Below are 27324 nucleotides of genomic sequence, written 5' to 3' on the forward strand. Positions count from 1 at the left end.
TTTCAGGGCTGTCACTGAGAAACATGGAGTTTCAGCTCCCTCCAAAGATTTTCTATTGAATTTTGGTCTGGAGACTGGCTGGGCCACTCCAGAACTTTGATGTGCTTCTTACAGAGCCACTCCTTGGTTTTCCTGCCCGTGTGCTTCAGGTCATTGGCATGTTGGAAGACCCAGCCACAACTCATTTTAATGCTCTGACTGAGGGAGAGGTTTTTGATCACACCAACGTCATCTTCTGCGCTGTTGTGTGCTAGGACAGCAGGCTCAAGACAGCTGACACCAACAGACTCAATAAGCTCATCAGGAGAGCTGGATCTGTCCTGGGAGTGGAGCTGGAGTCTGTCATGCAGGTGTCAGAGAGGAGGATGCTGAGGAAGCTCCTCAGCATCATGGCCAACGTCCATCACCCCCTGCATGCCACACTGACATCCTGTCAGCTCTTTCAGTCGTAGACTGATATCACCAAGGAGTTCCACTGAACACCACAGGAGGTCTTTCCTACCTGAGGCTATCAGACTTTTTAATTCCTCTTCCTTCAGCCGAAGGGAATTGTTAAGAGTTTTCTCTCTATTTTCATAGCTATGTTATTTTGACTACTCACACGAAGACAGCCAGACATGTGAGCACAAATGGCCTTTGTCCTCAAACAGGAACCTACCCCCATGACTGTATATTCTAGTAAGCACAAAAGTGTTGCAGCTCAGTGGTAGAGCGCATGCATGAGGTCCTGGGTTCAATCCCCAGCACCGCGTCTGCCAAATGACTGCAAAGCAAATGGGAACCTACCCCCTGATAAGGAACCTACCCCCCTGAATGTAAACAGGAATTACCCTCTCCCTGTATATGATCTTGTCAACAACACCAATACACATTCACACAATAAAAGGCCGAGCAAGGAGGAACTCAGTGGGATTCTCTGGATCTTGCCTCCAAAGAGCGCGCTGAGTCTCCCCCTCTGCAGAGCTCAAAAGAATAGTCACTTGTCTGTGTTATTTCTTGTGATAACCTCGGTCTCCTCTTTACAGGCTTCAACTTAGACCAGCACGAATTAGGATCACTCTCTAACAGGAATATTCAAATCTTTGTACTTTTTAAGACCTTAAAACACTTTATAGCCTTGACTTTGACACTTTATGGATTTATTTGTATTTCTTATTCTCCCTCCTTCCTACTATTATTTATGAGCGTTAATGTTTTACTTGAAACTCTGGCACAACAATTTCCTTCGGGATAAGTAAAGTTGTTCTTATTCTTCTTCTTATCATCTCGCTTTACATGGCCCCGTTCATCCACTCCTCTAAATAGTGCAGTTGTCCTGGCCCCTGTGCTGAAAAACACTCCCAAAGTATGATGCTTCCAACCCCATGCTTCACTGTTGGTGTGGTATTATTGGGATGATACTCATCCTTCTTCTTCCTCCACGCAAGGCCAATGGAGTTAAGACCAAAAAGTTCTATTTTGGTCTCATCTGACCACAAAACTTTCTCCCATGACTCCTCTGGACCATCCAGATGGTCCCTAGCAAACTTCAGACAAGCTATAACATGGGCTGCCTTAAGCAAGTGAACCTTCCATGCGATGCAGGATTTTAAACCTTTATGTCTCAGTGTATTATTGATAGTAGCCTTTGAATCGGTGGTCCCAGCTCTCTTCAGATCATTGACCAGCTCCTCCCATGTTCTTCACCTTTCTTAGCTTCCATACCCCACGAGAAGAGATCTTCAGTGGTGCCCCAGTCTGAGACATTGACAGTCATCATTAGGCTCTTCCATTTTCTGACAGTAGCTCCATCAGTTTTTTTCATCAAGCTGCTTGACAATTGCTCTGTAGACCTTTGTGAGGGTCAACAATTTTGTCTCTTGAGTCTTTTGACAGCTCTTTGGTTTTACTCATGTTGGCTGTTACACTTTTTGACAGATTGCGGGATACACAGGTGTCCTTAGGAAAGCTAACAACCTCAAATAGGTGTTACTCAATTAGAATAATGAGCAGTGTTGTTGGACTCTGTAAAAGCAGAGGAACAGATCTTTGAGGGGCAGAAATCTAGCTGATAAGCATGAGATCAAATACTTATTTGACCCTTTAATTTACAAATTGTTAAAAAAAAAAAATCATACAATGTGATTTTTGATTTTTTTTATTCTGTCTCTCACAGTGGAAATGCACAAACGATGTAAATTTTAGACTTCTCCATGTAATATTATCCAGTCTGATATTTATATAAATATGTACTGGTAAGTCAGTGCATTTAAAGAATCTGTTTGAACAAGGGCATTCATGAATGCATGAAGTATAGCTAACTTAAGGCCTAACAAGGTGGCTAAGAATATCAGTCCTAACTAACCTTATTAAATGTATGTTGGGAAAACAAAATCAGACCAGTAATGTGATGGAATAGATTCTTTAGGGTGATGATGGGACGTCTTACTCTATGTCTAGCATTTGGTGTCCAACAAAGTACTTCCTTGTTTTGTATAATGCACCAACAAGAGCAAGGCAATGTGATTTGATGTCTGCAATCCTTTTGGTCGTGCAGTGGAGAACACTTCTTACAGTGTGGCCACACTAATCAATGGTGTAGGCTGCTCAGAGAATTTGGTTATCAGTTCTGTTGATTCTCCTGGTAATGGATAACATTTAGAGTCCACGAGTTAGAGCCGTACAGAAGGATGGGTTCCATAGAACCTATAAGAATTTTGGTCTTTATTTTCATTGGCGCTTTCCACACCTTCTCCACTGCATTCAGAGCACACGAGTTCTTGTTAGTTGCATGTTAATACTGTAGCTCAAACTTATAATAGGTTCTTTAACATGGTTTAAAATCCTCAAACTAGTGTTCCAAGAGGTCTTGAAGCAGTTGACAAAGCAAAGGCTGTGGCTTTCTCTCATGATTCCTGCAGCGAAATGAGGTATTTCTGTCGGGCATCATGATCGTCCGCAGGGCGATTATAGGCACTCCAAACTGGTTCGCCCACAAACAGTCTCATGGCTTTGGTGTAGTCCTGGAAATCAAAACGTCTTCAGAACATTGAACACTTCTATCAAAAATAAGTATAGGGAATTCATTCTTCAAACTGTGCATTACTGACTCATATCAATATGAATACAGTACCACAGGGAAATTAGCTGAGGTAAAATTGTTAGAAACACAGCTTAAGATGAGAGTGGGAAGTCGTGCTTGGATAAATTGACAAACACGGAGTCAAAAACTTTAAAAACAAAAGATTCAATCATACCTTTCATGAGTCAGCAGCAGCAATGGGGAAAATTGTCAGTTAAATAAAAACTGCCATTTTTTTATTTCAACATACAAAGGAGAATGATGTCTGTTGTTAAATTAAAGACACAGTACATGACAACATTTACTTGCATATTAATTTGGTTCTAATTCATGGAAACTAGTTTTGTACTTTCTAACAATAACCATGTTCAGCATCGACAACAAAATGGAATCCATGCTAGCATTCAAAAGTTGAAGTGTTAAAGGAGCCTTACTGTTAATTGTCTGCATTTGCCAAATAAGCAACAGGCAAAGCATTTGCGGTTATTACATTCACATTAAATGTTTTAATCTTTGTGTTTTTGGGTCCATACTGTTCAACACATTTGTCAGTTTCATCTCATGTTGCTGTCAAACTTACAGTTTCATCAGGGGTGAAGCGATGGTAGATACCTGCGGGAAGGGTGATCAAATCACCCTTCTCCATGGAAATTCTTATCCATCGGTCGTCTTTATCCCTGATGTCGAAATAGGCCCTGCCATCAAGGATGTACCGAATCTCATCATCCAAGTGTAGATGTTCTTTGAAGAACATCTTCAACTAAGAAGACAAATGATGATGTCAAACACTCCCTGTGGTTCAAGATCTGACAATAATAAAACATTAGGTGTTAGATCCTCAGGATACCTTTTCTTCATAGTTGGGGAGTTTGTGCTTGTGAATTGTGATGATATCGGCATAAGAGTACCCTCGGTCTTTACGGATCTGCTGCAATTCCGGGTCTGTTTCATAGATATCTGCATTCAGCTGCCATCAAAACACAAACCCTGAGTGCAAAAGTACAAAACTGTATGCAAAAACAATACACCAATTTCAAGTACAACTGGAAAGATAAAATTACGCTTTATCCACAAAATTAATACTAGTACTAGTATCAGTTGCTCTGGAATTGGAGCTGCCAGGCAAGAGGTCTCGAGGAAGACCAAAGAAAAGATTTATGGACGTAGTGAGAGAGGATATGAAGGTAGTTGGTGTGAGAGAGGAAGATACAGAGAATAGGGTTAGATGGAGAAAGTTGACTCGCTGTGGCGACCCCTGACGGGAAAAGCCGAAAGAGGAAGAAGACTAGTTTCAGTTGCTCAACTACCAAGGCATTCTTCGGCAAAAAATATAAGTACGTGTTTAACAAATGGAGTGAGGGTACTATCGAAGCAAACGCTGATCGCTGTTCCAAGATATGTCCTAAACATTATAAAAGTAATAATGATGGATTGTATTTGAATCTTTGAACCCGCCTTTCCTGTCACTCAAGAACATTGTATAGACATACCAATAAGAGTATACGTAGTAGCTGATGCCTACGTACCTTCCAATGAAAAACTCCAAGTTTCTGTAATTCTTCAAAGGAAACAGGCTGATTTGGGTTCAGTCTGTGAGGTTTCCGTTGGTCCTCGACGGAATCGTCTATGTACCACGCTTCTGTCACCATTTTGGTATGGCGGACCGAAACCTTTGGAGAGGTTGCGTAGCCACAGGATTATGTACCAGCACATGACCAACATGTCATGCGTAGTGCTGCTGCAGCGTTCAAAACGCTGCTCATGTGTTGAATGCGGATACTATATCACTACGATTTTAATTTCATCAACGGTCTTGAATGTTTTTTTGAAACGAATTATTGCAATATAGTTTCAATTTGAATACCCATTACTTGGCCATTGTTTGCTTTTGATGTAACATTTCAGAACGAATATGCTGGCAACAGTTGGTCACAGCAAGGAACAACAATTTGTTATTAATGTAGGGTAAATATGGAAAAAAAAAAGGTATTTTTTTCTTTTGTGTAAATTTCCTAACTTTATCTCAACCTCTCCATCCTCATTGACCATCACCCGTCATTGCAAACTGCCATAAAAGGCAGTTGTGCAGAGCCCAGTGTTTTTGGCTGTTCTTTGGCCTTGTTGTTTTACATGATTCATCAGATAGAAATTGTGATAACGAACACATCAAGATAAGGTGGAAGTGTTGTTTTCGAACAAGTATTCCCATTTGATTTCTACAAGCGCCCTTTCTCTGACAATGAGATAAGTGCATATATCATGACAATCATTTTAAATACAGACTGAGTTCACAGGCTGTTCTCCAGTGACTTTCCTGATGTGAAACCTTTTCAGTATTTTTACTGAATAATTGATTATGCTCGCTAAATCCCAAATGACTTGAGCAACATGTCAGAGAAGGAAAGCTCAGTTACACAATGGGAAGTGTGTGAGGTATAAATGGCTGTTGGTGGGCCCACCTTTGCTTCTGTTGAATGTGCTGCATATTTGATTGCATCAACATATTTTGTTTTGTTTTTTTTACATGTTAATCTGTTATGTGATTATGGATGGCATGACCTAAAATATCTTTATTCTCACTCACTCCCACTTTACTAGTATATTTTAGATATGACAACCAGAACACAGAGGAGAAAAAAAAAAAATTTACCCTTATTAAAAGTTACAATAAATCCATCAAGGCTTCTGACTTATAGCGAAACAGGAAACCAAATGTAGTGGCCAAGAGGTAGTTACAGTGGCAATTTGTAGATAAAAATGGCCCAATTTGTATACAAACCCAACCCCATCATGATAAACTCTGAAATGTGAATACAGTGATGCTTAAATGTGGTTTTAGACAGAAATCATCAAAATGCACAAAGACAGATCTTGTCCCTCCTTGATTTTACTTTACTATATGTGAAAAATACTTTTAATTTGAAGGAAAGACATAGGAATGCAAAATTCTAAATATTCGCAAGTTCATCAAAAAAGTTTACATCTCCATATAACAGCCAGAATAAAAGGAAAGGTGTACAAGACAGTGGTGAGACCAGCGATGATGTATGGACTAGAAACTGTTACAATGACCAAAAGACAGGAGGCAGAACTAGAGGTTGCAGAGATGAAGATGTTGACGTTCTCTTTGGGAGTGACCAGGATGGAGAGGATCAGGAATGAGTCTATCAGAGGGACGGCACATGTTCGATGTTTTGGAGAGAAGGTCAGAGAAGCCAGACTGAGATCGTTCGGTCATGCACAGAGGAGGGACAGTGAATATATTGGTAGACGGATGCTGGAATTGGAGCTGCCAGGCAAAAGGTCTCAAGGAAGACCAAAGAGAAGATTTATGGACGTAGTGAGAGAGGATATGAAGGTAGTTGGTGTGAGAGAGGAGGATACAGAGAATAGGGTTAGATGGAAAAAGTTGACTCGCTGTGGCGACCCCTGAAGGGAAAAGCCGAAAGAAGAAGAAGAAGATAACAGATATTCAGTGAAAGAAGGTCTGCCCGGCTCTGAAACGGTCCTACAGCGATGAGTTAAGTGTTATAGGTCTGTCCCACTAATAAAAGGTCCTTATCCATGAGTTGAAGAAAAATTAGTCAGTATTCCTGATTCAGTCCATATCCATGCCATTGAATTTTCCACATGTACGTCACCGTGTGTACCGGGGAGTGGGGGGGCACAAACTGACTCATCAAGCGAGGGCCTGATTCTGTCCTGAAGAACTAAAAGAAAGGCAGTGCACTAGTGGTTGAATCAATAAAGGTTATACAATTATACATTCTTGTCTTCTTTAGTTTTATTTGTAACTTTATGAATGTGGCACAAGTCTCACACATATATATATATATATATATATATATATGTATGTATGCACATATATACATACATACAGGTATACTTTAATCCTTGGAAAATCAGTTCAAAAATCAGTGAAATCACTCTGCCTTGTCATCTTCCTCGGAAGCTGTAGATGCTTTGTCCTCTGCAGGGGCTACAATTTCCTCAACAGGAGCAGCCACTGTGGCCTCTGCTGCCTCGGCCTCTCTCTCAGGAGTAGTGGTCTGGCCTTCTTTTGCCTCTGTGGCCGATGTCTCCTCTTTGGTTTCCTTGGCTGCATGGCTGTATTCCTCTGGTTTTTCCTCAGTCGTAGGGGAGGTGGCCGCCTCCTTACTCTCCTCACTACTCTTCTTACTCCTCTTAAGTGAAATGCCCTTAAACTTAAAGGAGTTTTTCAGTGAGAACTTCTTCCTGCCATCCTTGACCTCACCCTCTATTTTTGCAGTTTCATCAGCTGCAGGAGTGAGCACGATGGCATCTCCAGCATTAGTCTCACCCTCATTTACGTTTTGGAGTGTTCCATTTCTATCGGCAGTTCCCATTCCTTCATCAGGCTTGGCTAATACATCACCATTGGTTTTGACATGGCCATTCTCCTGTAAAATAGAGCCTTCATTACCACATTTAGCAATTGCAGTTTCAGTTAAATGAAAATCAGTTGCCTAATGCATGGACCAGTGTGCATTATTTGAAATGTGTTTGTAATGGCTCATAAGACAAATCAGCAGTATCCCAGCTATCCGACCAGACATCCCAGGTAAGTTAGACTCTAGAGCTGCTTCTTACTGGCAGTGTTTCATAGTGTTTCGCAAAGAATGGCCAGTTGTACGACTGACCCGACACAGGGGGGCAGTAGTGCCTCATAGGAATGTCAACATGTTGTCGAACAAAGGAATCCCCGAGAAACAGGTTTCAACTAAGGGCTGCAGGTTATATCTATAACTGCCCTTTATATCATCATACCAGTCTCATCTCTGCAGTAAAGCGGGGTTTGGTGATGTGTTTCAAGCGTAAAGATTTCAAAAGAGCAAAGCTGATCAATATCTTTGGATTATTTGATAAAAAAGTATCGCACAATCCATCCTCAGAATGGGTGTCTATTCTAACGAACTTTAAACACATTCGACAGTCCAATAATCATGTTCATACATAGCATTTCCTCCTAACTTTGGGATGAGGAAGGGCGCCTTTACGAGCCATCGTCGTGACTTTGAAAAATCTGCCTCCAGCAGAGCACATTTGCATCCTATGCGCCGCTTGTCCCTGCACCTTTTGTTGGTCATCAGATAATATACAGCCCACATCAGATCGCAATCTGATCATTAAAGAAAACACTGTCTAAACCAACATTTTGCCATCCGAATTTCCCATTTTACATCTAAACGGGAGCATAATTTGAACAAACATGCTCTTAGTGAAGTCTGCTTTGAGAAAAAGATTTGTTGTCATCCTGAGCCTCGCACCTATGCCGGCAGTGGGCGTTGGATCCCATGTGGCTCCTGATGTTAAGCTTGTCTGGTCTGTTTGACTCACCTGGCCGTTGGCTTTGGCAGCAGTGGGTTCTGCTGTGGCAGCTACTCCTCCCTTGGACATGTGGACTCCCATTTTCCCCCTTTAGAGATGTTTGGAACAAACAAAACAAACAAACAAAAACAAATAAATAAAACTTAAAAAGGGAAAAACTGCGTTTTTTTATTAAAATTCCAACACTGGAATCAATAAGATCACACCAACGAGGTAAAAATCCCAATGAAACCCCCTTCCCTTTCAGTTAGGTCTGGAAACAAAGAGTTCTCTCTTCAGCCGCAACTAGTCCCCAAGCAGCTAAACTCAAATTAACTGTTGTTACGGTTACAACTGTGAACATCTCTACCGCGCCTGAAACTCGACAGTCTCCTCCCCTGGGCGTGACAGTCAGGTTTATATCCAATCGGCAGCCAGGAGATGGCCCTCTTTATGTTCTGTCAATGCAACAGACTGAAGTGCTAAAGATTTTGGACATTTTGAAAATTCATAAGCATGAGGAACATGACAAAGCCGTACATTGGGCTGTTACTCAAAAGAGAATTTTTACTCCCTGAAAGTAAGACTGACAATAATAGTTTAAAGTTTAGAATATATCAGGTATTACACATAATTTCAGGTACTGACAGTAGCATACCAACTTACCTCCAATGTATCCAACATCATATGGCTACCAACCGCAAGGACTTTGGTTGGGGTTGGACATTTTGAAAGATGGAAAAGTTTGAAAAATAAGTTTCAGAGGCAAAATATTTTTCAAAAAAGAATGGTGCTCACGAAATAGCTTTGAGCTGCCCTTATTCTGTGAAAATCAACTTAACTTTTGGGAATTCATACAGCTCACGGAAATATACAACCTGTGATAACAACAGTGTTTTGCATCAAAGAGAAAAGGGACAAGTATTATGTAAAGTTAAGTACAGTACAGTAATCTTTCAGAGCTAAATCAAATAAGATAGTAATTTACTAAGTTAAATGACACTTGTTCAGGTGCTCATCCAGTTCATCCAAATCATCGTCAGTCATTGTCAAATTATATTGTTGCAACTGGACTTTCTTTCCTTTAGGACACTTCACCTCTCATCTGAGAGCCTTCTTTAGTTCATGATCACTCGATCTTATGGGCTGAAGAGGCCTCTCGGATGAGAGGTGAAGCATCTTCAAGGAAAGGAACTAAGACTGGCCGTAATGATAAGGCTGACTCACCAACACTCAATCTGCATTTCATCTTTACATGACTTAATTAATTTATGCTTTACTCTTATGAAGGTTCTCTGTTCTTTATATGCATCTTATGCTGACATTCCCCTAAATCAAAGAGATAAAACACTCCCAGTCTACATGTATACACTAACATGTCACAACAATGGTATATGAGGCATGCACATGTCACAAAGTAAACAATGTAAAATCTTAGCCAAAATTTCTTGATGTGGATTACACCGATATGGGTTTAAACCTGCTACAGACCACCACCAGACCATATTTTTTTTCCTACTGAGTCAAGAAAGAGCCCAATATTTAGAACAGTTTTGTTTCTTTTTCCACCCATACCTCAGCTTCCCGCACTACATTTAAACAATTTCCCATGCATGGGCTCATTCAAGTAAATCTAATCTCATTCATGCAAATTGTGAACATAGATATGGAATTCCTTCTCTCTTCTACTAAACTGACAATACATTAATTTTTTTAAATCAATAAGGGTTATAGAACAAGAGCAGAGAAGAGATGATTTCTTTTTTGGTTTTAGTTATTTTAAACGTCTAAGCCAGTCAATGGCCCTGTTTCTGTAGGAGGCTGTTTTCATGCCCTCACATGCCCTTAAAACTCTAAAAACTAGTCTTTAGTTGTGAGCTGGTGTGAGATGATAGTTTTACACAAGTCTTTTCAAAATCGTTTCAAATTGTAGGGTGTAAACCAATTTTTTGTCAGATTTATCTTGATTGTCTCCACATATTCCCAATTTTTGTGCATGTGTTACCATATGCCACTTCCATGTTAGGGTCAGTGTTACTTGTTTGTTTGTTTGCATGTTGACAACTGAGTTCTCCCAAAGTTATGTAATTGACTGTGATTTGAAAAATGTAAATATTTATTAACAATGAATTGTTGAAATGCCTTCTCACTTGATCCAATGAAATCAAATTAGACAATATTAGTAGACCAGATAAAATTTGATGTCTAACAAAAATCCATCCATCATCTGCCAGTTATGCTGCACTCAGGGTTGTAAGGGGATGCTGGAGCCTCTCCCAGCTGTCATCAGGTGAGATATACCTGGTATACCCTGGACTGGTCGCCAGTCAGTCGCAAGGCCACATATACAGATAGATTTCACTCACTCACTCAGGGCAATTTTCTCCAATTAACCTGGACTGTAAGACAGAACTGGAAGAAACCCACACAGACATACAAACTTGAGGGGATACACCCTCACAACACCTTTGTGTTGTGAGGCTGAAGCACTAACCACTGTGCCACCCACATCTATAATTTAAAGGTATAGCATAGTTGTTTTTTTTACCACACCAGCCCTTGTTTGTTTATTTCTGATTCTGACAAGAAAATTTACTGAGGTGAACAACTGCCTTCACCACAGCAGATTTTTTTCCTTTTTACTTTTACTTTTCCTTCTCCAAATCAGGCTATATTTTCATTTTAATAATCAAATCATCTGCTTTGTGTATGACCTACTGTAATGTGTGTCCAGTCTCTCATTTATCCTCCATTACCCACTAGCCCAGCCAGTGAGACAGCAGCATAGGGCGAAATACATGTCAGACAGGTGAGAGAGAGAGGAATGAAAAAGTCCAGGAAGCACTGTCAAAATAAGACAGAAAAAGCATGTGAGGCAGTGTGTGTTTGTGTGTGTGTGTGTGTGTGGTCGTGTGTGTGTGTGTGTGTGTGTGTGTGTGTGTGTGTGTGTGTGTGTGTGTGTGTGTGTGTGTGGTCGTGTGTGTGTGTATGTGTGAGTGTTTTTATATCAGTGGTGGGCCATCAGGGCCTGCAACTCCTTCTCTTCTGGCCTAAGAAATATCTGAATCAGACTGATTTTAATTATATTTTATCCATGAATCCATTAAATAATTCCAAATGGTTTGTCCGTTTCCTTTCATAGCCTTTTCCCTGGCTGTGCTGGTCCCACACATTCATTTTTCCATATTAAAGAATTTAACCAATTACATTTCAGCCATTTTTTGTTGCCTGGCAGGGTCAAAGTCAAAGAAATCTGCCTTGGAGGCCTGCAGAATCAGATTCACAGGCGTTCCAGCAAAAAATAAGTATCGATGAAACTTTTTCTTCAACCAATCAGATTTCAAGTTGCGACACCAAGGCCTTCAAGAAGGCTACAGTAACGCCAGCGTGTCACCTGCCCTTTGATTGGATCGTCAGAGAGTGTGCTATCCAGAGCTAGCGCACAAATAAAGCCCTGTCAATATAATAGATAATTTGTCAACCCATGACGGCAGAAAGAAGATGTGGTTGCAGATGTGGTTGCTATGGTTGCAGATGTGGTTGCAGATTTATTGTCAAAGACAGAAATATGACAGGGCAGACTCAACTTGTCACATTAACTTTGATGGTGATATAAAAGGACTTCTTGATGGAGCTGAAGTGCACGGATAGTCTATGCAACAGAGTAATTGAACTCTTTTTGAGAGTAAGAAATAATCTGAATTTTTGGTAAGTAAAATGTTTCTATTTTCCAAAATAATATTGCAATTTTATAAGGATATTATTGTTGCTTGTTCATGTGTGTCGCAGTTGGAGTTGCAGTAGAAGGTGGCTTGTGCACTCCGGGTTTGTTTCTTCAGCAACAGTGTGTATATGGCTAAACGACTTGCCTCTGCGATATCACGGCTCTTTATGCTGCATTTCTGCATGATAAGCTAGTTTTCATCGCCATAAAACAATTATTTACGGGCTGATTGATAAATGGAGCACGACTGAAGGCCTCCGTGTGAAACGCACGGCCCACCACTGGCATCTATACATATATATATATATATATATATGGAGCATGATCTGAAACAGATGTGCAGAAAGCCAAAGAGACAAAGACCAAGAAAAAAAAGTGATAAATACAAATAGAAGAGAAAGAAAGACACGTGAAACAAACTCCCAATATTCCCTCTGGACAATTTGCTTAGATCATCACTCTTGCTTCTGTCATTTCTTCTCCTCAAACAGAGCTCCCCAAACCCCTTCCCCCAGCCTCCTCCTGAGCTATCTTCATTTGTAATGCAGATTTAAGGATCGAGTGGGGGATGGGCACAGAAGAGGGGGGAGGTCGCTGCGGAGCAAGGAAGTTTGCGGAGGCTTTGGTGTTAAGTATGACCTGCCAGCCGTGCTGTGCCTCACCTGGTGGACTGCGTTGGTTTGGGGCACGGCATCCTGACAGTGAGTAACAGAGAGCATCTTGGTGTATCCCCCCAAGTTTGTATTCATGACTTAGACCTCACATATCAACATCCTTACCCAACATTAACATAATCGGTGGCAGACATGCCCCTATTTCTCTACTCCACAACGATCTCACAGAACAAAGAGAGCACAACAGAGTAATAGGATGCTCAGTAAAATGGTCCGTCTGGACATAATGAGCTGAACATCACAGAGGTTGTGATGTTGCTCCCTGCGGTATACTAATACTATATCTGAAAAGGAAGAGATCATTTGTGAATCGCAATGCATTAATCTGTTTTAAAGCACAAAATCCAGCACTAAAATCTCAATTTGTCAACAGACTTTCATCTTGTGCACTCTATTCATAAACCTTCCATCCAAAAATTCAAAAACTCTTGGAAATGTGTTTTGCACGTTTTATTCAGATCCCATTCTTGAGGAATAGTTTGCTCAGATGTGGGCATGAGATATAAATGCTGATTAAGAGAGGGCTGATCTATGACAGGTTGAGCAACCTGGACAATTTGTATTTGCATTCTACTTTCTAGCTATGGTGAACTCATAACCGTCTTGCTATTTTCTGACAATGATTATAGGTGATTGAGTTGGAATTGATTGATTTAAAAAGGGAAAGAGAGAGTAGTAGAACCACAAGGGCGTGGACACCACAAGCATTTTATGTCATTAATAAGTGTAGTCCGTTTAACAAAAGAATTGTCACAGCCTGTTAATTTCTCATACATTCACTCCTCCTCAGCAACCAATACACGATCCAGGCAGATTTACACAAAAAAAGGTATGCCAGTATCTCCTGTTGACAGGAATAAAAGGATAATCAGTAGCACTAGCAACATCTGAGGGATACAGAGGCAATTGGTTAATGAGACAGTGTGACTTCCTTTGTGAGAATGAGAATGCAGTTCTGAGACGGAGTGAGTGGGGTTACAGTAACGGGTTTGGGACTTGGACATTACATTACATTACATTACATTACATTACATTGCATTTCGCTTTTATCCAAAGCAACTTACAATAGAGGACTTAAGGACTGCAAATACACTTGCAAATACATGACGCACAGGACATCTGTTTTGGATCCCGTCTATTTGCAATGCAGTTTATTTAATCTACATATGTAGTCTCTTTGTGTGATGCATGTGTGTATACATACAGCACATACCTGTATTTTGGTTGTGGGCAGAGCAGAATGGTGTGATGCATGTATGAAAAGAGAAAAGTGACCACTGTCTGTTGATGCATCGTAGCCTCTTTTCTATCTACTGCAGGTAGACAATACCCTCAGGGACAGTAAATTGCAAATTGTGACATTGTTTGTACCCACAATGTCTGATTCTGTCCACACCAGTGGTTTATCATTATTTTAGAATCTGTCCCTTTTAATTATTAAGGCAGGGCCATTCATATACACTGGCAATGTGTGTTTTGTAAACAGGACGCAGACATTGACTATGGCTGATTATTTGGTGCTGAAAATTTTAAAGGTGAGTGGTGCTGGTGAAAAGCAATCATAAGGTTTGATTTTAATGTATTTGTAGAGTTTTGTTTTGTACTTGCTCTTTTGATGTCATCTGGATCAAGAAATATCACAGTAGGCTAATATACAGTACTTATTTTACTCTTTATATTGCTTATCTTGCAAAACTGAATTGTGCTCTAGCCAAATGGGTTGTGTCTAATGCTGGTTGCCAATTGATCACCAAGCCAAATATACAGATACACAGCCAGTCACTATTCTATTCACACTTCAGGACAATTTTTTGACAATTTTGAATCTTTACACAAAAAGACACCGGTTGTGATCAAAACCAGGAATTTTCTTGCTAACAGTTCCAATTGACTGTGTGTTAAAAATTTGACTGACATAGAGGGACCAAAGTAGAGTTAACTCTTGTCTGTGAGTGATAGTCCAATGATGTTGGTAATAAATGGTGAAACATGTGTCATCAATGATGAAAAAAAAAGCTTTATCCATTGTCATACATTTTTATTTAAAATCTTATTTATCAGCATTTCCTAGTTTAATGTTGTTTGTAGTGTTCAAAGTATTCTTTTTGGGAATTTTATTGGAAATTGGAAAGCAGTTGCAAGTTGTCCTTCCTAATGGGCCGAGTGACCCTAATCTCCTCAAGGTAAGGTTGATCCTACATATTTGACAACCAACAGCTGAAATCTGTGAACAGCTTTATAGGATAGAAAATAGAATAGAATAGAACACCCTTCAGTGACATTATACTGAAAGAACAACAAGCTTGGATAGCTTCTCCTTTCAAAATGTTAGCTTTACTAATAACTAACATAAATAAGATAAAACCTTATAAGACAGTGCAATTTTACTCTAGACAAGACAGTGCAAATTTACTCTGTGTAGAAGACAATACAAACAGTGCAAGACAGTGCAAATTTTATGGAGACGGTCACGATAGAAATGTACAGGATGTATTGGCATGATTATGATGTAAAGGGTGAGAAATATTTTATATTGTCAGATAGGTTGATGGCTAGAGGAAGGAAACTTAGTCACAGCAAGACTGAATATGTGTGTGAATGAGAGGAACTTGGATGGAACGGTGAGGCTACAGGAGTCGAGATCAAGAAGTTGGAGGATTTCAGGTACTTGGGGTCCACAGTCTAGAGCAACGGAGAGTGTGGAAAAGAGGTGAAGAGACGGGTTCAAGCAGGTTGGAATGGGTGGAGAGAAGTGTCAGTGGTACTATGCGATAGAAGACTATCAGCCAGAATGAAAGGAAAGGTGTACAAGACAGTGGTGAGACCAGCAATGCTGTATGGTCCAGAAACCGTTACAATGACAAAAAGACAGGAGGCAGAGCTCGAGGTCACAGAGATGAAAATGCTAAGGTTCTCTTTTGGAGTGACCAGGATGGATAGGATCAGGAAACAGTCTATCAGAGGGACGGCTCATGTTAGATATTTTAGAGAGAAGGTCAGAGAAGCCAGACTGAGATGGTTCAGCCATGTACAAAGGAGGGATAGTGAATATATTGGTAGACGGATGCTGGAATTTGAGCTGCCAGGCAGGAGGTCTCATGGAAGACCAAAGATAAGATTTATGGATGTAGTGAGAGAGGATATGAAGGTAGTTGGTGTGAGAGCGGAGGATACAGAGATGGAGGTAGGGTAGGGTAAGATGGAGAAGGTTGATTCGCTGTGGTGACCCCTGAAGGGAAAAGCCGAAAGGAGAAGAGATAGGTTGATTGCTGAGTTAGTGCTAGAGGTCTTTGTATGTGAGAGTTCAGTGTGGGGTTGGCTCTTGGAGAAAAACAGCTTTTCAGTCTTTTTGTACTTGTTTTGCTGCATCTTTAGCACTTGCCAGAGGGCAACAGGTCTATCATGGACATGGATGTGGACTTTCCTTGATCACAGCTCTGCTGAGGCATCGACTGGTGTAGATGTCCATCAGGGAGGGGGAAGGGCAGCCAACAATCCTCTGTGTCGCTCTGATAGTCCTCTGAAGCCTCGTTCTTTCTGCCTTGTTGTAGCTTTCATACCATACTGTGGAAACACAGTATGTCAGCAGGCTTTCAGTGGATGAGTGGTAGAAGGCTGGCAGCAGGTCCCTTTCCAGATTGTTCTTTCCGAGGACTCTAAAGAAGGGTAGATGCTACTGAGCCTTCTTTAGGACACCCTGAGATGTTGTCTGTCAAGGAGAGGTCGTCGGAGATCTGAATTCCAAAAACCTGAATGAGTGTACCTTTTCCACACACTTGCCATTGATGTAGAGGGGGTGGATTAGTTCTGCTCTTCCTGGAGTCTATGATAATCTTTGTCTTTTTGGTGTTCAATGTCAGGCTGTTGTCTGTGCGCTAGTTCAATAGATCGTTGACCTCTTCTCTGTAGGCTGTATCATCTCTCTTAGAGATCGGTTTGACCACTGTGATATTGTCACCGTATTTGACTGGACTATGTTCCTGTGGGCCGTACTGCAGTTGTAGGTATAGAGACAGTACAGGTGGAGGCACAGCACACAGCCCTGTGGATAAGTCTCACAGTCTGAGGTATGTTAGTCAAAAACTCCTTGATCCATCTACATGTGTAAGGGGTAAGGCCCAGGGTGTCCAGTTTGGTGTTCAGAATGTCTGTTGTGATTGTGTTGAAGGCCAAGCTGTAGTTCCACGTAGAGCATCCTGGCATAGCCCTGCTGTTGTTGTTTATCTCAGCTCCTGTGTTATCATGAAACACCTCAAAATTTTCAGAGGTTATGTTGATTATTCACACTATTATAATTATGTTGCTGATCCTACACAGAGATGCACTCAAGGTTGTTCAAAGAGTTTCTTCCTTCAATAAACGAGCAGGCCACATGTGTTGCCAAAGTGCTCTGTTACTGTACAGTTGTGTTCGGGTCCAGTTGTGTTAGGGTCAGAAATGGACTAGCCAGAGGGATACATAAGATATGAGTTGGTGAAAATATTAATATCTACTAAACATTGATATAACACAGAAAAGCAGCAGCTATCACTGTTAAGGCAATTAAGGCAATGTTGATGTTTCAATTCGTAGCCACTTTTTCTTTTTCTCTTATGTTCGGCTTAAGCCTAACAACTTTCCCAGCTGCAGACTCAAATTTAAGGAGTCTTACTGGAGTCTTATTAAAGTCACAGTGAACTCCAGTTATCTCAATCGTTAAGTATAAGGTAGTCGTCTGAGCAGTCTTGGATCAGTCCTTGTCTTGGGTTTACAGCACGGTGAGGGTGGAAACTACTGCATATGCTTTTTATTTTGACTGGGCACTCATACCATATAAATCATGAATGATTTAGGAGTATGTGGAGAAAGCAAGAGAGGAGAATCTCATTGTATCTTCATCTGATCAAGCAACTTGGATCAATTTTACATATTGTTTGCATTTAGAAAGAAAAAGGAAAGTCCTGTATTGACACATACATATACATAGGCAAAATTTGATATCCGCATTTAACATGCATGTTTGAACCATGAGCTGAAGCCAGCTACTGAGCAGCACCAGGGGAGCAGTTAAGGAGGGGTTCAGTATTTTGCTCCACAACACTTCGACAATTGAGGAGGAACAGGGACTCGAACCAGGAATGCTTAATACAAGGACAATTTGGCTCAATCTTTAAAAATATCTGAATTACCAGATCACATGAAATGATTATTCTAATCTTCACAAAGTGGAAGGGGTCTTTGTAGAAGCGTGATCTTGTTTGCTCCTTCCTCCTGCGCTTCTTGCGGAGGTTTTCAGCTCTCCTCAGTGTTGTAAGCCCACTCTGAATTTCTTCCTGCAGCAGGTTTATTCCCTCCTTCTCCTCCTCTGTGGCTTTCCGCCATTGCTTCTTCAGCTGCCTCCTCTCCTTGACTAGGCGGTCTATTTCTGTTTGCCTTCTGGACTTGGTAGGCACTGCTGTGTTCGATCGCTTGCTTTCGACCACACCAAACCGTTCTGCTCCATAGGCATAGATCAGCCCGCCCATTCTCTCCAACTTCTTCATGGTGGTGCTTTTGATCCCCTCTAGGATGTTGCAGAGATCAGTGTTGATTTCCTTCTACAGCGACTTGTCGCAGGACTTTGGCCACTTGACTAATGGCCTTCGCCCCGGGAGTTTCTTCTCTGCTGATGGACGTGAGGTGTTGGATTCCGGTTCCTCTCTTACGCCTAGCTCTTCCTCCTCTGGGACAGGGGCATTGATGTTCTGCAGACTGTGGTGTGTGTCCTGCTGCTGGACTTCAGTCGACTGACTCGCCCTGCTTCTCAAAAAGTAGCTGTCGATGCGACATCCCTGTTGACCCTTCTTTAGGCACCCTTTCTTGCCCTGGTGTATCTTCAGGCCGAGGGTGGAGGTAACCTTTGTCCAACCACATACGCAGTTCTGGAGCCTGTGTCCTGCTGTAGCCTAGCGGAGCCTCTGGCATGCTGATCATCAAACTCGTAGTCTGTTCCGTTCCTGTGTCCGTTACCGTGTTATCTGCCGATGAGCCATCTTCCGCCCCGCTCTTGCAGGCTCAGGGGGTATTTTCTTCGTATTACTTTTCATAGCAAGTTATGGGTGGGACCCATACACCAGTTGTGCTGGGTCCCACCAACCACGGGTAGCTAGCCCATGATGGCCCCGTTGGGGTCTGTTCCCTCCTGTCAGCTGTCTTTCCATGCTGTCGCAAGGTCTTTCCCTTGCTGTCAGCTGCACTTTCACAGCAGTCACTGGTTAACCAGATGATCAGACCTGTTGTGTATGACTATGTGTTGGTATCCCTTGATGAAAGCATGCCTAAGGCACCAATGAGACTGTGGGGTTTCAAGTGAGCGATGGCCTCCTTCGGGTTGTCAAGTGAGCGCCCTCCTTCATGGATGTTTCGCTGATTGGCCCATGACATCTCCAGAGGGTTCAGCAGTAAATCCCAGCGTCCCAGGTTCACTCCCTAGATGCCATCAGCTCACCTGAAGGCCCACGTTGGATCTCTTCTCTTCAGCCACAGCCACTGGCTCCCATTTTCAGCAGCCCTGGAGAAGTCCTTGACTGCCTGTCTGTGGGCACGTCCTTTAACTCCCATCTCCCCGAGTAGCCTCAATGTTGACGTGGCTATGAAACCTCTGCAGCCTACTTCTACTGGACGAACCTTCGCTTTCCAGCCTTGTCGCTGAGCATCTGTGACCAGTTCAGCATATCTCAGCTTCTTCCGTTCATAGGCCTCCTCTGCACCCTCCCAGGGTACCGTGAGCTCTATGATGTAGACGAGCCTAAGAGACAATGACCACAGAACGAGGTCTGGTCGCAGGTTGGTGGATGCGATCTCAGTTGGGAAGCAAAGTTTCTTGTCCAGGTCCGCTAGCAGCTTCCAGTACCGTGCGCTGGCCAGTGGCCCAAGGTCAGTTCTCGTGGGGGGGAGGCTGGCTTGCCCCTCCCGCACGAATGGAGTTGTGTGCCAACGGGATGACGGGGGAGGAAGGGCGTTCACGCTCGTCCGGCGAGTTTCCAGCACCGCTGCAAGACATTTTAGTACCTGGTTGTGTCGCCGGGTATAACGGCCTTGGGAGAGGCTGGTCTTGCATCCCACTAGGATGTGCTTCAATGTTGCTGGGCTTGAGCATAGAGGGTATGCAGGGTCTTCGCCATACCACTGGTTTAGATTTGCAGGAGAAGGCAGGACATCAAAGGCTGCCCTGATGGTAAAGCTCGCCCTGAAGGCCTCCATCTCCCACAGATCTTTCCAGGAGATCTTCCGCTTCTCGACTCCCTCCCATGTCATCCACTGCCCTTGCTTTGCCTGTGACACAGCTTGTGCGCGCCTTCCTGCTTCCTCTTCCCGGCGAACTTCCTGGACCACCAGCTTGCGTCTTTGGGCTGGATTGGCCTTGCTCCAGGCTAGTGTACTGGCCCCGAGCCCAAGTCCACTCCTCCCCTCCTGAACCCGGCCCACGATGTCCCTGTGTCTGAGGGCTGCCTTTGCCTGTTCAGCTGCAGCCAGCGGGGTCCACTTCCTCCCAGTTGCCAGGATGGGGGGTGCTTGGGCTATGAATGGGTCGCTTGAACCAACAGCATCATCTCCAATCTGACTTTGGCACACTTGTACTCCTCTGCCAGACTGGAAATGGGCAGGTGTAGCATGTTACCCCCTAACCACTCCTACAGCCGAGTTTCTGCTCAGCAACCACTGGAGCCACATGTCGCTTGGCCTGCCAGTAGATGTCAGTTGCCTTTGGAGTCCACAGGCCAGAAGGCCTGATAGGACTCCTTCTCCCGCAGCGCTGGAGTCCACTAGCTATGGACCATGTGGCAGGGGAGAGGGAGATCTGGCCCTCACTGCTCTGGCTGCTGCCCCCGTGACCCGACTCTGGATAAGCGGGAGAAGATGGATGGATAGATGGATGTCACAGTATTTTTTGATATTATGTTGTGAAGGATAAGAAGATTCTAACATTAAATGACCTCCTAAATGACCAGAGTGATCACAAATTATTCATAAGCAGGGCTTAAGACGAATGTTTTTGCCTTAATTCTTCTCCTCAACTCCATGCGTCTGTATACAGTATACCCTATTTTCCGCACCGTAAGGCGCACCAGATTATAAGGTGCACCTTCAATGAATGGCCTATTTTAAAAAAAAATCATACATAAGGCACCCCGCATTATAAGGCGCATATAATAGAAGCTATAGTAGTGGCTGGGGTTGCATTATGCATCCACTAAATGGAGCTGCGCTAAAGGGAATGTCAACAAAACAGTCAGATAAGTCAGTCAAACTTTATTAATAGAATACAAACCAACGTTCTGACAACTGTTTACTCCCAAAACAAGTTAGTGCATTCACAATAGGGTACCGTACGTACGGGTAGCTCTTATCGGTATTTGCGCTGCCTTTATTGAAAACAATGTATTTCTAATGACACAGTTCAAAGTGTTTCATAAAACGAAAGCACTGAGAAGGACCGCCTCTATATTCATTGCTGATCATGTCACTAGCTAGTGCTGTTGCCTTCATTCAAATAGTGACTGCAGAGATGCTTCTACTTGCCGCTTTCTGTTCAACAACCCACTGTTTGAGTTTGTCCTCTCACTGTAGCCATCTCTTACCATTGATTTTTTTAATGTTGAATTCTCTCGCTGCAGCTCTATTCCCATGTTCTACTGCGTGACTGATCGCTATTAGAACGGAATTCCCCTTTACCGTTGTTACCACTGCTACTTCAGCGTCATGCGCACATACACACACAAATGGAAATGAAAATACATGCTTCGCGCAGTCATACATCCCAGCATGCACTGCGCGCTACTTCTTCTACGGGAGAAAATGGAGTCTGCAGCTGCTTCCTGTAGTTTCAAGACCATTTTTTTCTGCCATAACAGACTTTAGCTTCATATGGAAAATCTGTTCGTAGAGAACAAGAAACCTATCCCCTTATATACTATGGGCTGAACAAACAACTGAGCATACAATAACAATAATATTGTGTTTGCGCAATGGGAGAGGTCACCTTAGGGGGGCAATCTCTCACTTGACAAGCTTGACTCACCAGTTTCATAGGTAGAAGATAATATATCTAGCCTACTACGTCAATAAAACCCCATATATACCCACATATAACCCCATATATATCGGTAACAGGGAAGTTCAAGATGGAGGTGGGACTCCATCAGGGATCAGCTCTGAGCCCCTTCTTGTTCGAAGTTGTGATGGACATGCTGACAGATGAGGTTAGACAGGAATCTCAATGGACCATGATGTTTGCAGATGATATTGTGATCTGTAGTGAGAGCAGACAACAGGTTGAGGAAAATCTAGAGGTGGGGGTGTGCGCTGAAAAGGAGAGGAATGAAAGTTAGTTGCATCAAGTCAGAGTATATGTGTGTGAATGAGAGGAACTCAGGTGGAACGGTTAGGGTACAGGGAGTGGAGATCAAGAAGTTGGAGGATTTCAGGTACTTGGGTCAAAAGTCCAGAGTAACGGAGAGTGTGGAAAAGAGGTAAAGAGATGGGTTCAAGCAGGTTGGAATGGGTGGCGAAAAGTGTCAGGGGCACTATGTGATAGAAGACTATCAGCCAGAATGAAAGGAAAGGTGTACAAGATAGTGGTGAGAACAGCGATGCTGTATGGCCTAGAATCAGTTAAAATGACCAAAAGATAGGAGGCAGAGCTAGAGGTAGCAGAGATGAAGATACTGAGGTTCTCTTTGGGAGAGACCAGGATGGAGGAACAGCACATGTTAGATGTTTTGGAGAGAAGGTCAGAGAAACCAGAGTGAGATGGTTCGGTCATGTACAGAGGAGGGACAGTGAATATATTGGTAGACAGATGCTGGAATTGGAGCTGCCAGGCAGGAGGTCTGGAGGAAGACCAAAGAGAAGATTTATGGACATAGTGAGAGAGGATATGAAGGTAGTTGGTGTGAGAGAGGAGGATACAGAGAATAGGGTTAGATGGAGAAAGTTGACTCGCTGTGGCGACCCCTGACGGGAAAAGCCGAAAGGAGAAGCATAATCAAATTATAATGTCATTTCTTTAATATAACAGGTAACTAATATTTCAATAATTTAACAAAGAAATTGAATGTAGATCTGATAGTCCTATAAGATAAGATAAATGTCATGGGCTAACTTCAAAATAGTCAACAAAAAAGTGAATTTTGCAAAGTCAAACAACTTGAATGCCTCTAGTTCATGGGTTAAAAACCTTATTTACAATATTAGTTTGGGGTCTTTTGCTGGGTAGATGAGCATTCTCATCTTTTCTTCGTTTAAAGGTGCATACAATTTTTCCAAAAGCATCACTGCTCCTTTGGTTTAGATCCGGGATGAACAGGAAGTATTTGATGATTTTCTGCAGAAATTATGGGAACATAAATTATTGCATCCATCTGAATAGATTTATATTATATTTATCTGAGCAAGTGCAGTGCAATGATTGCATTCATTCATTCATTCATTCATTCATTCATTCATTTGCTCTTCCATGTAGCCTTCATTCAGAGTCACAGTGGTGCTCCAGTGAATCCCAACTAAGACTGAACAAGAAGCAGTTTGCACCCTGCATCTTATACTGAATAGACAAATGCAGTATGTACAGTATATAATTTTGTTCACTTTAAAAATGTTTCTATCAATGTAATTGTTCCTCACTTACTTTTGTGATCTTTTTTTCAGTCTTATTCTTTAGCTAGATCTGACATGACATGTGCAAAAAAAACAGAAAAATCAAAAGCCCTCTGGTCCGAAAAAGAATCATCATGAATTTAACAACATAAAGATGATGTAATAAATCACTGTTGTTTATTTGTTATGGGGGAATCAATATGCATTAGAGATCAGAGATCTATTTCAATCATGAATGACACAAATCATGCAATTGTAGATTGTAAGTAAAATATTTTTGTTACAGACATTTTGTTTATCTTGGTTCATTAAATCTTCAAATTACATACAGGACATAAGCTTTGTGATTGGTGGCAGTGTGATTGGGCTTCCTGAACAATGCCTTATTTGTTTTCAGAATTAAAAACTATATTCTAATAAGGAGAATAGATTCCATGAAGTCGTTGATTCTTGCGACATTTCAGTCATTGCTCACTTCAGTTCCCACCATCCCAAACACCCTTCTTCCCCTGGGTCATACAAGTTACTGTTCCCCACTGGAAATCAGGGCATCTGGAGGATGCAGAACCACTCATCCCACAGGAAAAGGAGGGGCCTCTCCCACAAAATATAATGTAATGGATTTTTATAGCTCTATAGTGAGAAAATTTTGGGAGTCAGAGTTGATATCCTAATAAAAATTAAAATATTCAGACTGACCACAGACAAAGGGGGGTTAAATGATAAGTGGGTACCCTAAAATTAAGTTATACTTTTCAGGTGTTGCACTCCAAAATTTCCATCACAAAAAATAGCCACAAAGATGAGTAGAGTTAATAAGGCAGTGCATTCTAAAGATGAGCATACAGAGTCAAAGTCTGACAGATGACTTCTGACTGTGACTCCTGGGAGAAACAAGGACATCCTTTCATAAACAATGAGCCCCAAATTGAATACTAACAATGCATTCCAGTACCTGCCATGAAGAGACAGTATTTGTGCATCTTCTTTGGGTTCTTTGATTTATGCACTATATGGCAACATGAAATTAATTTAAGTGAACCAATTATTTACTGAATTTGTCGCTGCACAACATCAAAACTAGTACGGCACATTTACATGGAGCACTTGATAAAGAAGCTTCATAAATCATTTAATCCAAGTATTCTCGTGGTGACTATCTTTCCTCACATTCCTAGTATGCTTTAATGACTAGACAACAAGCATCTAAAAGAATGCGAGCTGGGTTTTGAGGGCTCCTGCGGCTTGTCGTCCTATTGTGCCTTGAAACCAATATCAGTGCATGGAAAACCAATCTGTGGTCAGAGAGTATTGAAGAAAGTTAATCGCCTTAAGAAATACCTGGATAAATCATCTCATATTCCTAGCATTTGGACAAAATATGAAGGTCAAGCTTTTAACTTTTATCATATGACATACATGTGTGGGATGTTAAGATCGCTGTACACAACATTTGCTCACACAACCCAGCTGTGTGAGCACAGGAAATCACACGTCTTTAACAGGAAGGTCCATCTGCACACACACACACACATACACCACACAAACGCATACACCACACAAACACACACACACACACATAGAAAAGTCCCTTCAAATGAGAGCATTATCAAGACAATTATTAGAGCAATTTGCACAGTGATAATTTTAGGTAAGGTATGTAATGGGGTGTGAAAGTAACAGGAAGCCATAATTGACCAAAAATGCATAATAGGCACACAATAGTTATGCACAGTGGCAGCTGATCAGCAGTGGCTATAATCCAGTGTGAGACAACTCGCTGAAGTACAGTTTTTTAAAATGAGTATAACTTATAAATTATGCTGATTTCTCAGCAGCTGCTTTCAAGGCATCAGGTTTGACTTCACATCTTCATTTCCACCATGTGGTTAAAAACTCTTCTTTCTGGCATTGAAGATCAACTACCATATTGTTTAGTTACTTTTAACAGTACTCATCAAATACACTTATCACCTTTTTGTTAAAGCTGTATATAACACTGAAAAGTAACCGGAAAGGAGTAACCGAGACTGTTATAAGAAATGGAATTGTATCACTCCTAATGATGTAAAAAACTGGCAATTGATAACAGGTGCCTTTAATTTTGCTACCGTATAAAACAAGCCTATGCTAATATTTATAAACCGTGGATAAATTCCAAGCTTTCATTTAAAGAGAACCATCTTGCTTGAACACCTATGTAGCTACTGATACAATTGTTATCTGTGTTTAGCCAAAACACAACTGTTCTATGTTTTCCTGCAAAACCTATTCATATCTTGGAGAATTTTTGACAGTGTGACTTGTGAAACAATTGTCTTCTGTCGTAGTTAGCTTCAAAAATGTATTAAACAACAAATTGCAAGAAAAAAAAACTCTGAAAAAAGATCTATCGACGCGATCTATTGCCACCATATATTTACAGATCCATCTTCATTATCTGTGCTCGTGACTTCCGGTCTCACATTTTAGGTTTGGACATTTTCAGATCACACTGATCACATTCTAGTCATATAAAGGCCATGTTTAGATCACAATTGCATGTTCAAGAATCCATGTTCTCTTCAGGCCCTGTACTATTCATTTCAAACTAATAATTTCCCAGCTGCAGAATGTCCAAATGCCTTGAGCAGCACATGTTCCTTTCTGTGTATATCACTCAATAATTATCAGTGCAAATCAATCAATCATTAGTCATTTATTTCAAAACAAAACATGTACTTCAGCAAATAATGCATGAAGTGCTTAAATGATGTATATGGCCTCTGCAAAGATAATTTTATTTGCCAGTTATCTTTTCAATTACAAAGAAATTGCTGTGGTTTGGTGGTGCTTTGTAAACACCATGGAATAATCATTAAATGAAAAAGAGAAATCAGGGGAAGTGTAATTGGTAGGCTAATGTCACACCAGTTAAGCTGTTTGGCTACTTGAATGTTTGCTGCATGGAAATGTGATACATGGAGCAATAAAAAACATTTTGTACCATCATCAGTGGCATCCTAACATCCTGTCGTAATGCTTAACAGAATCTAGAGTAGGTGATTGATGCATTTTTATACCTCGCCCTTCCATCCTTTTGCTGAGCTAAATTTTGAGCCATAAATTATCATTGGTAGGAATTACAAAAATATGGATACTTCTGACAAGTCATTCTGTGACTTCTGTAATACAAAATAAGATAATCAGAATATGATTTATCTTTTCAGTATTTGTGTTGGCTCAAGACAAAACTATCAATCTTAACAAGGCAGAAAACCCCTAATATAGTGGCTCCCTCTCCCTTTAATTTCTCCCAGGCCTCTCTTAACCCTCCTGCCTGAGAGGATCATCCTGTTTCCTATAGTTTCCTCTTCCCCATGGACAGGAAATAGCTGGAGCCCATTGATACACAAGCAGAGGAGTTGACGGGAAGTGATCTAACTGCAGCACCTGCAACAAGGAAGTAGAGTAGACTTAGCAGGGAGGTGAGGAGGAACAAGCAATAGCACACACACACACACACACACACACACACACACACACACACATGGGCACACACATTCAAAAATATAAGCGCTTAGCCCACAAATACTCTTGACTTCCCTTACAGCTGCTGTAACTGAAACCACAATATAGGAAAAAAATAGTGTGAGCCAAGTTCTCCCACACAGACACAAATCTTTTTTCTTATATGTTAAATACCTGTTTTAGTTGCACAAAAGGAACCAGAATTTGAAAATGAGGAAAAAAAACAAATCCAGGAAGAAGACTGTAGTCAATTAAAACAAGACTTTCTTTAATCGCAATTGAAAAAACAACAACTTTAGTTTAGTTTAGTTTAGTTTAGTTTAGTTTAGTTTAGTTTTGAAAATTAACTTGGTTTATAATCATGAAATTGTCTTTGAACCTTGTAAAACATTTAAAATTTCAATTTCGGT

General features: G+C 41.4%; 2 protein-coding genes and 1 pseudogene across 3 annotated transcripts; all 3 read right to left on the reverse strand.

Annotated features, from left to right (window-relative positions):
- Positions 1–753: 753 nt before the first annotated feature.
- LOC147237311 (uncharacterized) overlaps positions 754–27324 on the reverse strand; it is a 44895-nt pseudogene continuing 18324 nt past the window's right edge.
- Positions 2122–4747, reverse strand: adi1 (acireductone dioxygenase 1). Of its 2 annotated transcripts, none has more exons than XM_086147129.1 (4): positions 4588–4747; positions 3909–4028; positions 3674–3821; positions 2122–3002 (listed from the first exon to the last, which is right to left on the reverse strand). In XM_086147129.1, exons 1-4 carry the CDS (start codon positions 4708–4710, stop codon positions 2947–2949), a joined length of 447 nt encoding a protein of 148 aa, XP_086003255.1. In that variant the 5' UTR covers positions 4711–4747; the 3' UTR covers positions 2122–2946. The 2 variants fall into 2 exon arrangements, with proteins under 2 accessions (XP_086003255.1, XP_086003245.1); XM_086147119.1 differs by having other exon boundaries at positions 3642–3821; positions 4588–4746.
- Positions 6707–8731, reverse strand: marcksl1a (MARCKS-like 1a). The gene is made up of 2 exons (XM_086147124.1): positions 8420–8731; positions 6707–7482 (listed from the first exon to the last, which is right to left on the reverse strand). The coding sequence occupies exons 1-2, from the start codon at positions 8489–8491 to the stop codon at positions 6985–6987; spliced, it is 570 nt and encodes a 189-aa protein (XP_086003250.1). The 5' UTR covers positions 8492–8731; the 3' UTR covers positions 6707–6984.

This window comes from Fistularia commersonii, chromosome 1, assembly GCF_037954325.1.
Source record: "Fistularia commersonii isolate RoL2024-O1a breed Wild chromosome 1, RoL_Fcom_v1.0, whole genome shotgun sequence".
NCBI classification, from domain to species: domain Eukaryota; kingdom Metazoa; phylum Chordata; class Actinopteri; order Syngnathiformes; family Fistulariidae; genus Fistularia; species Fistularia commersonii.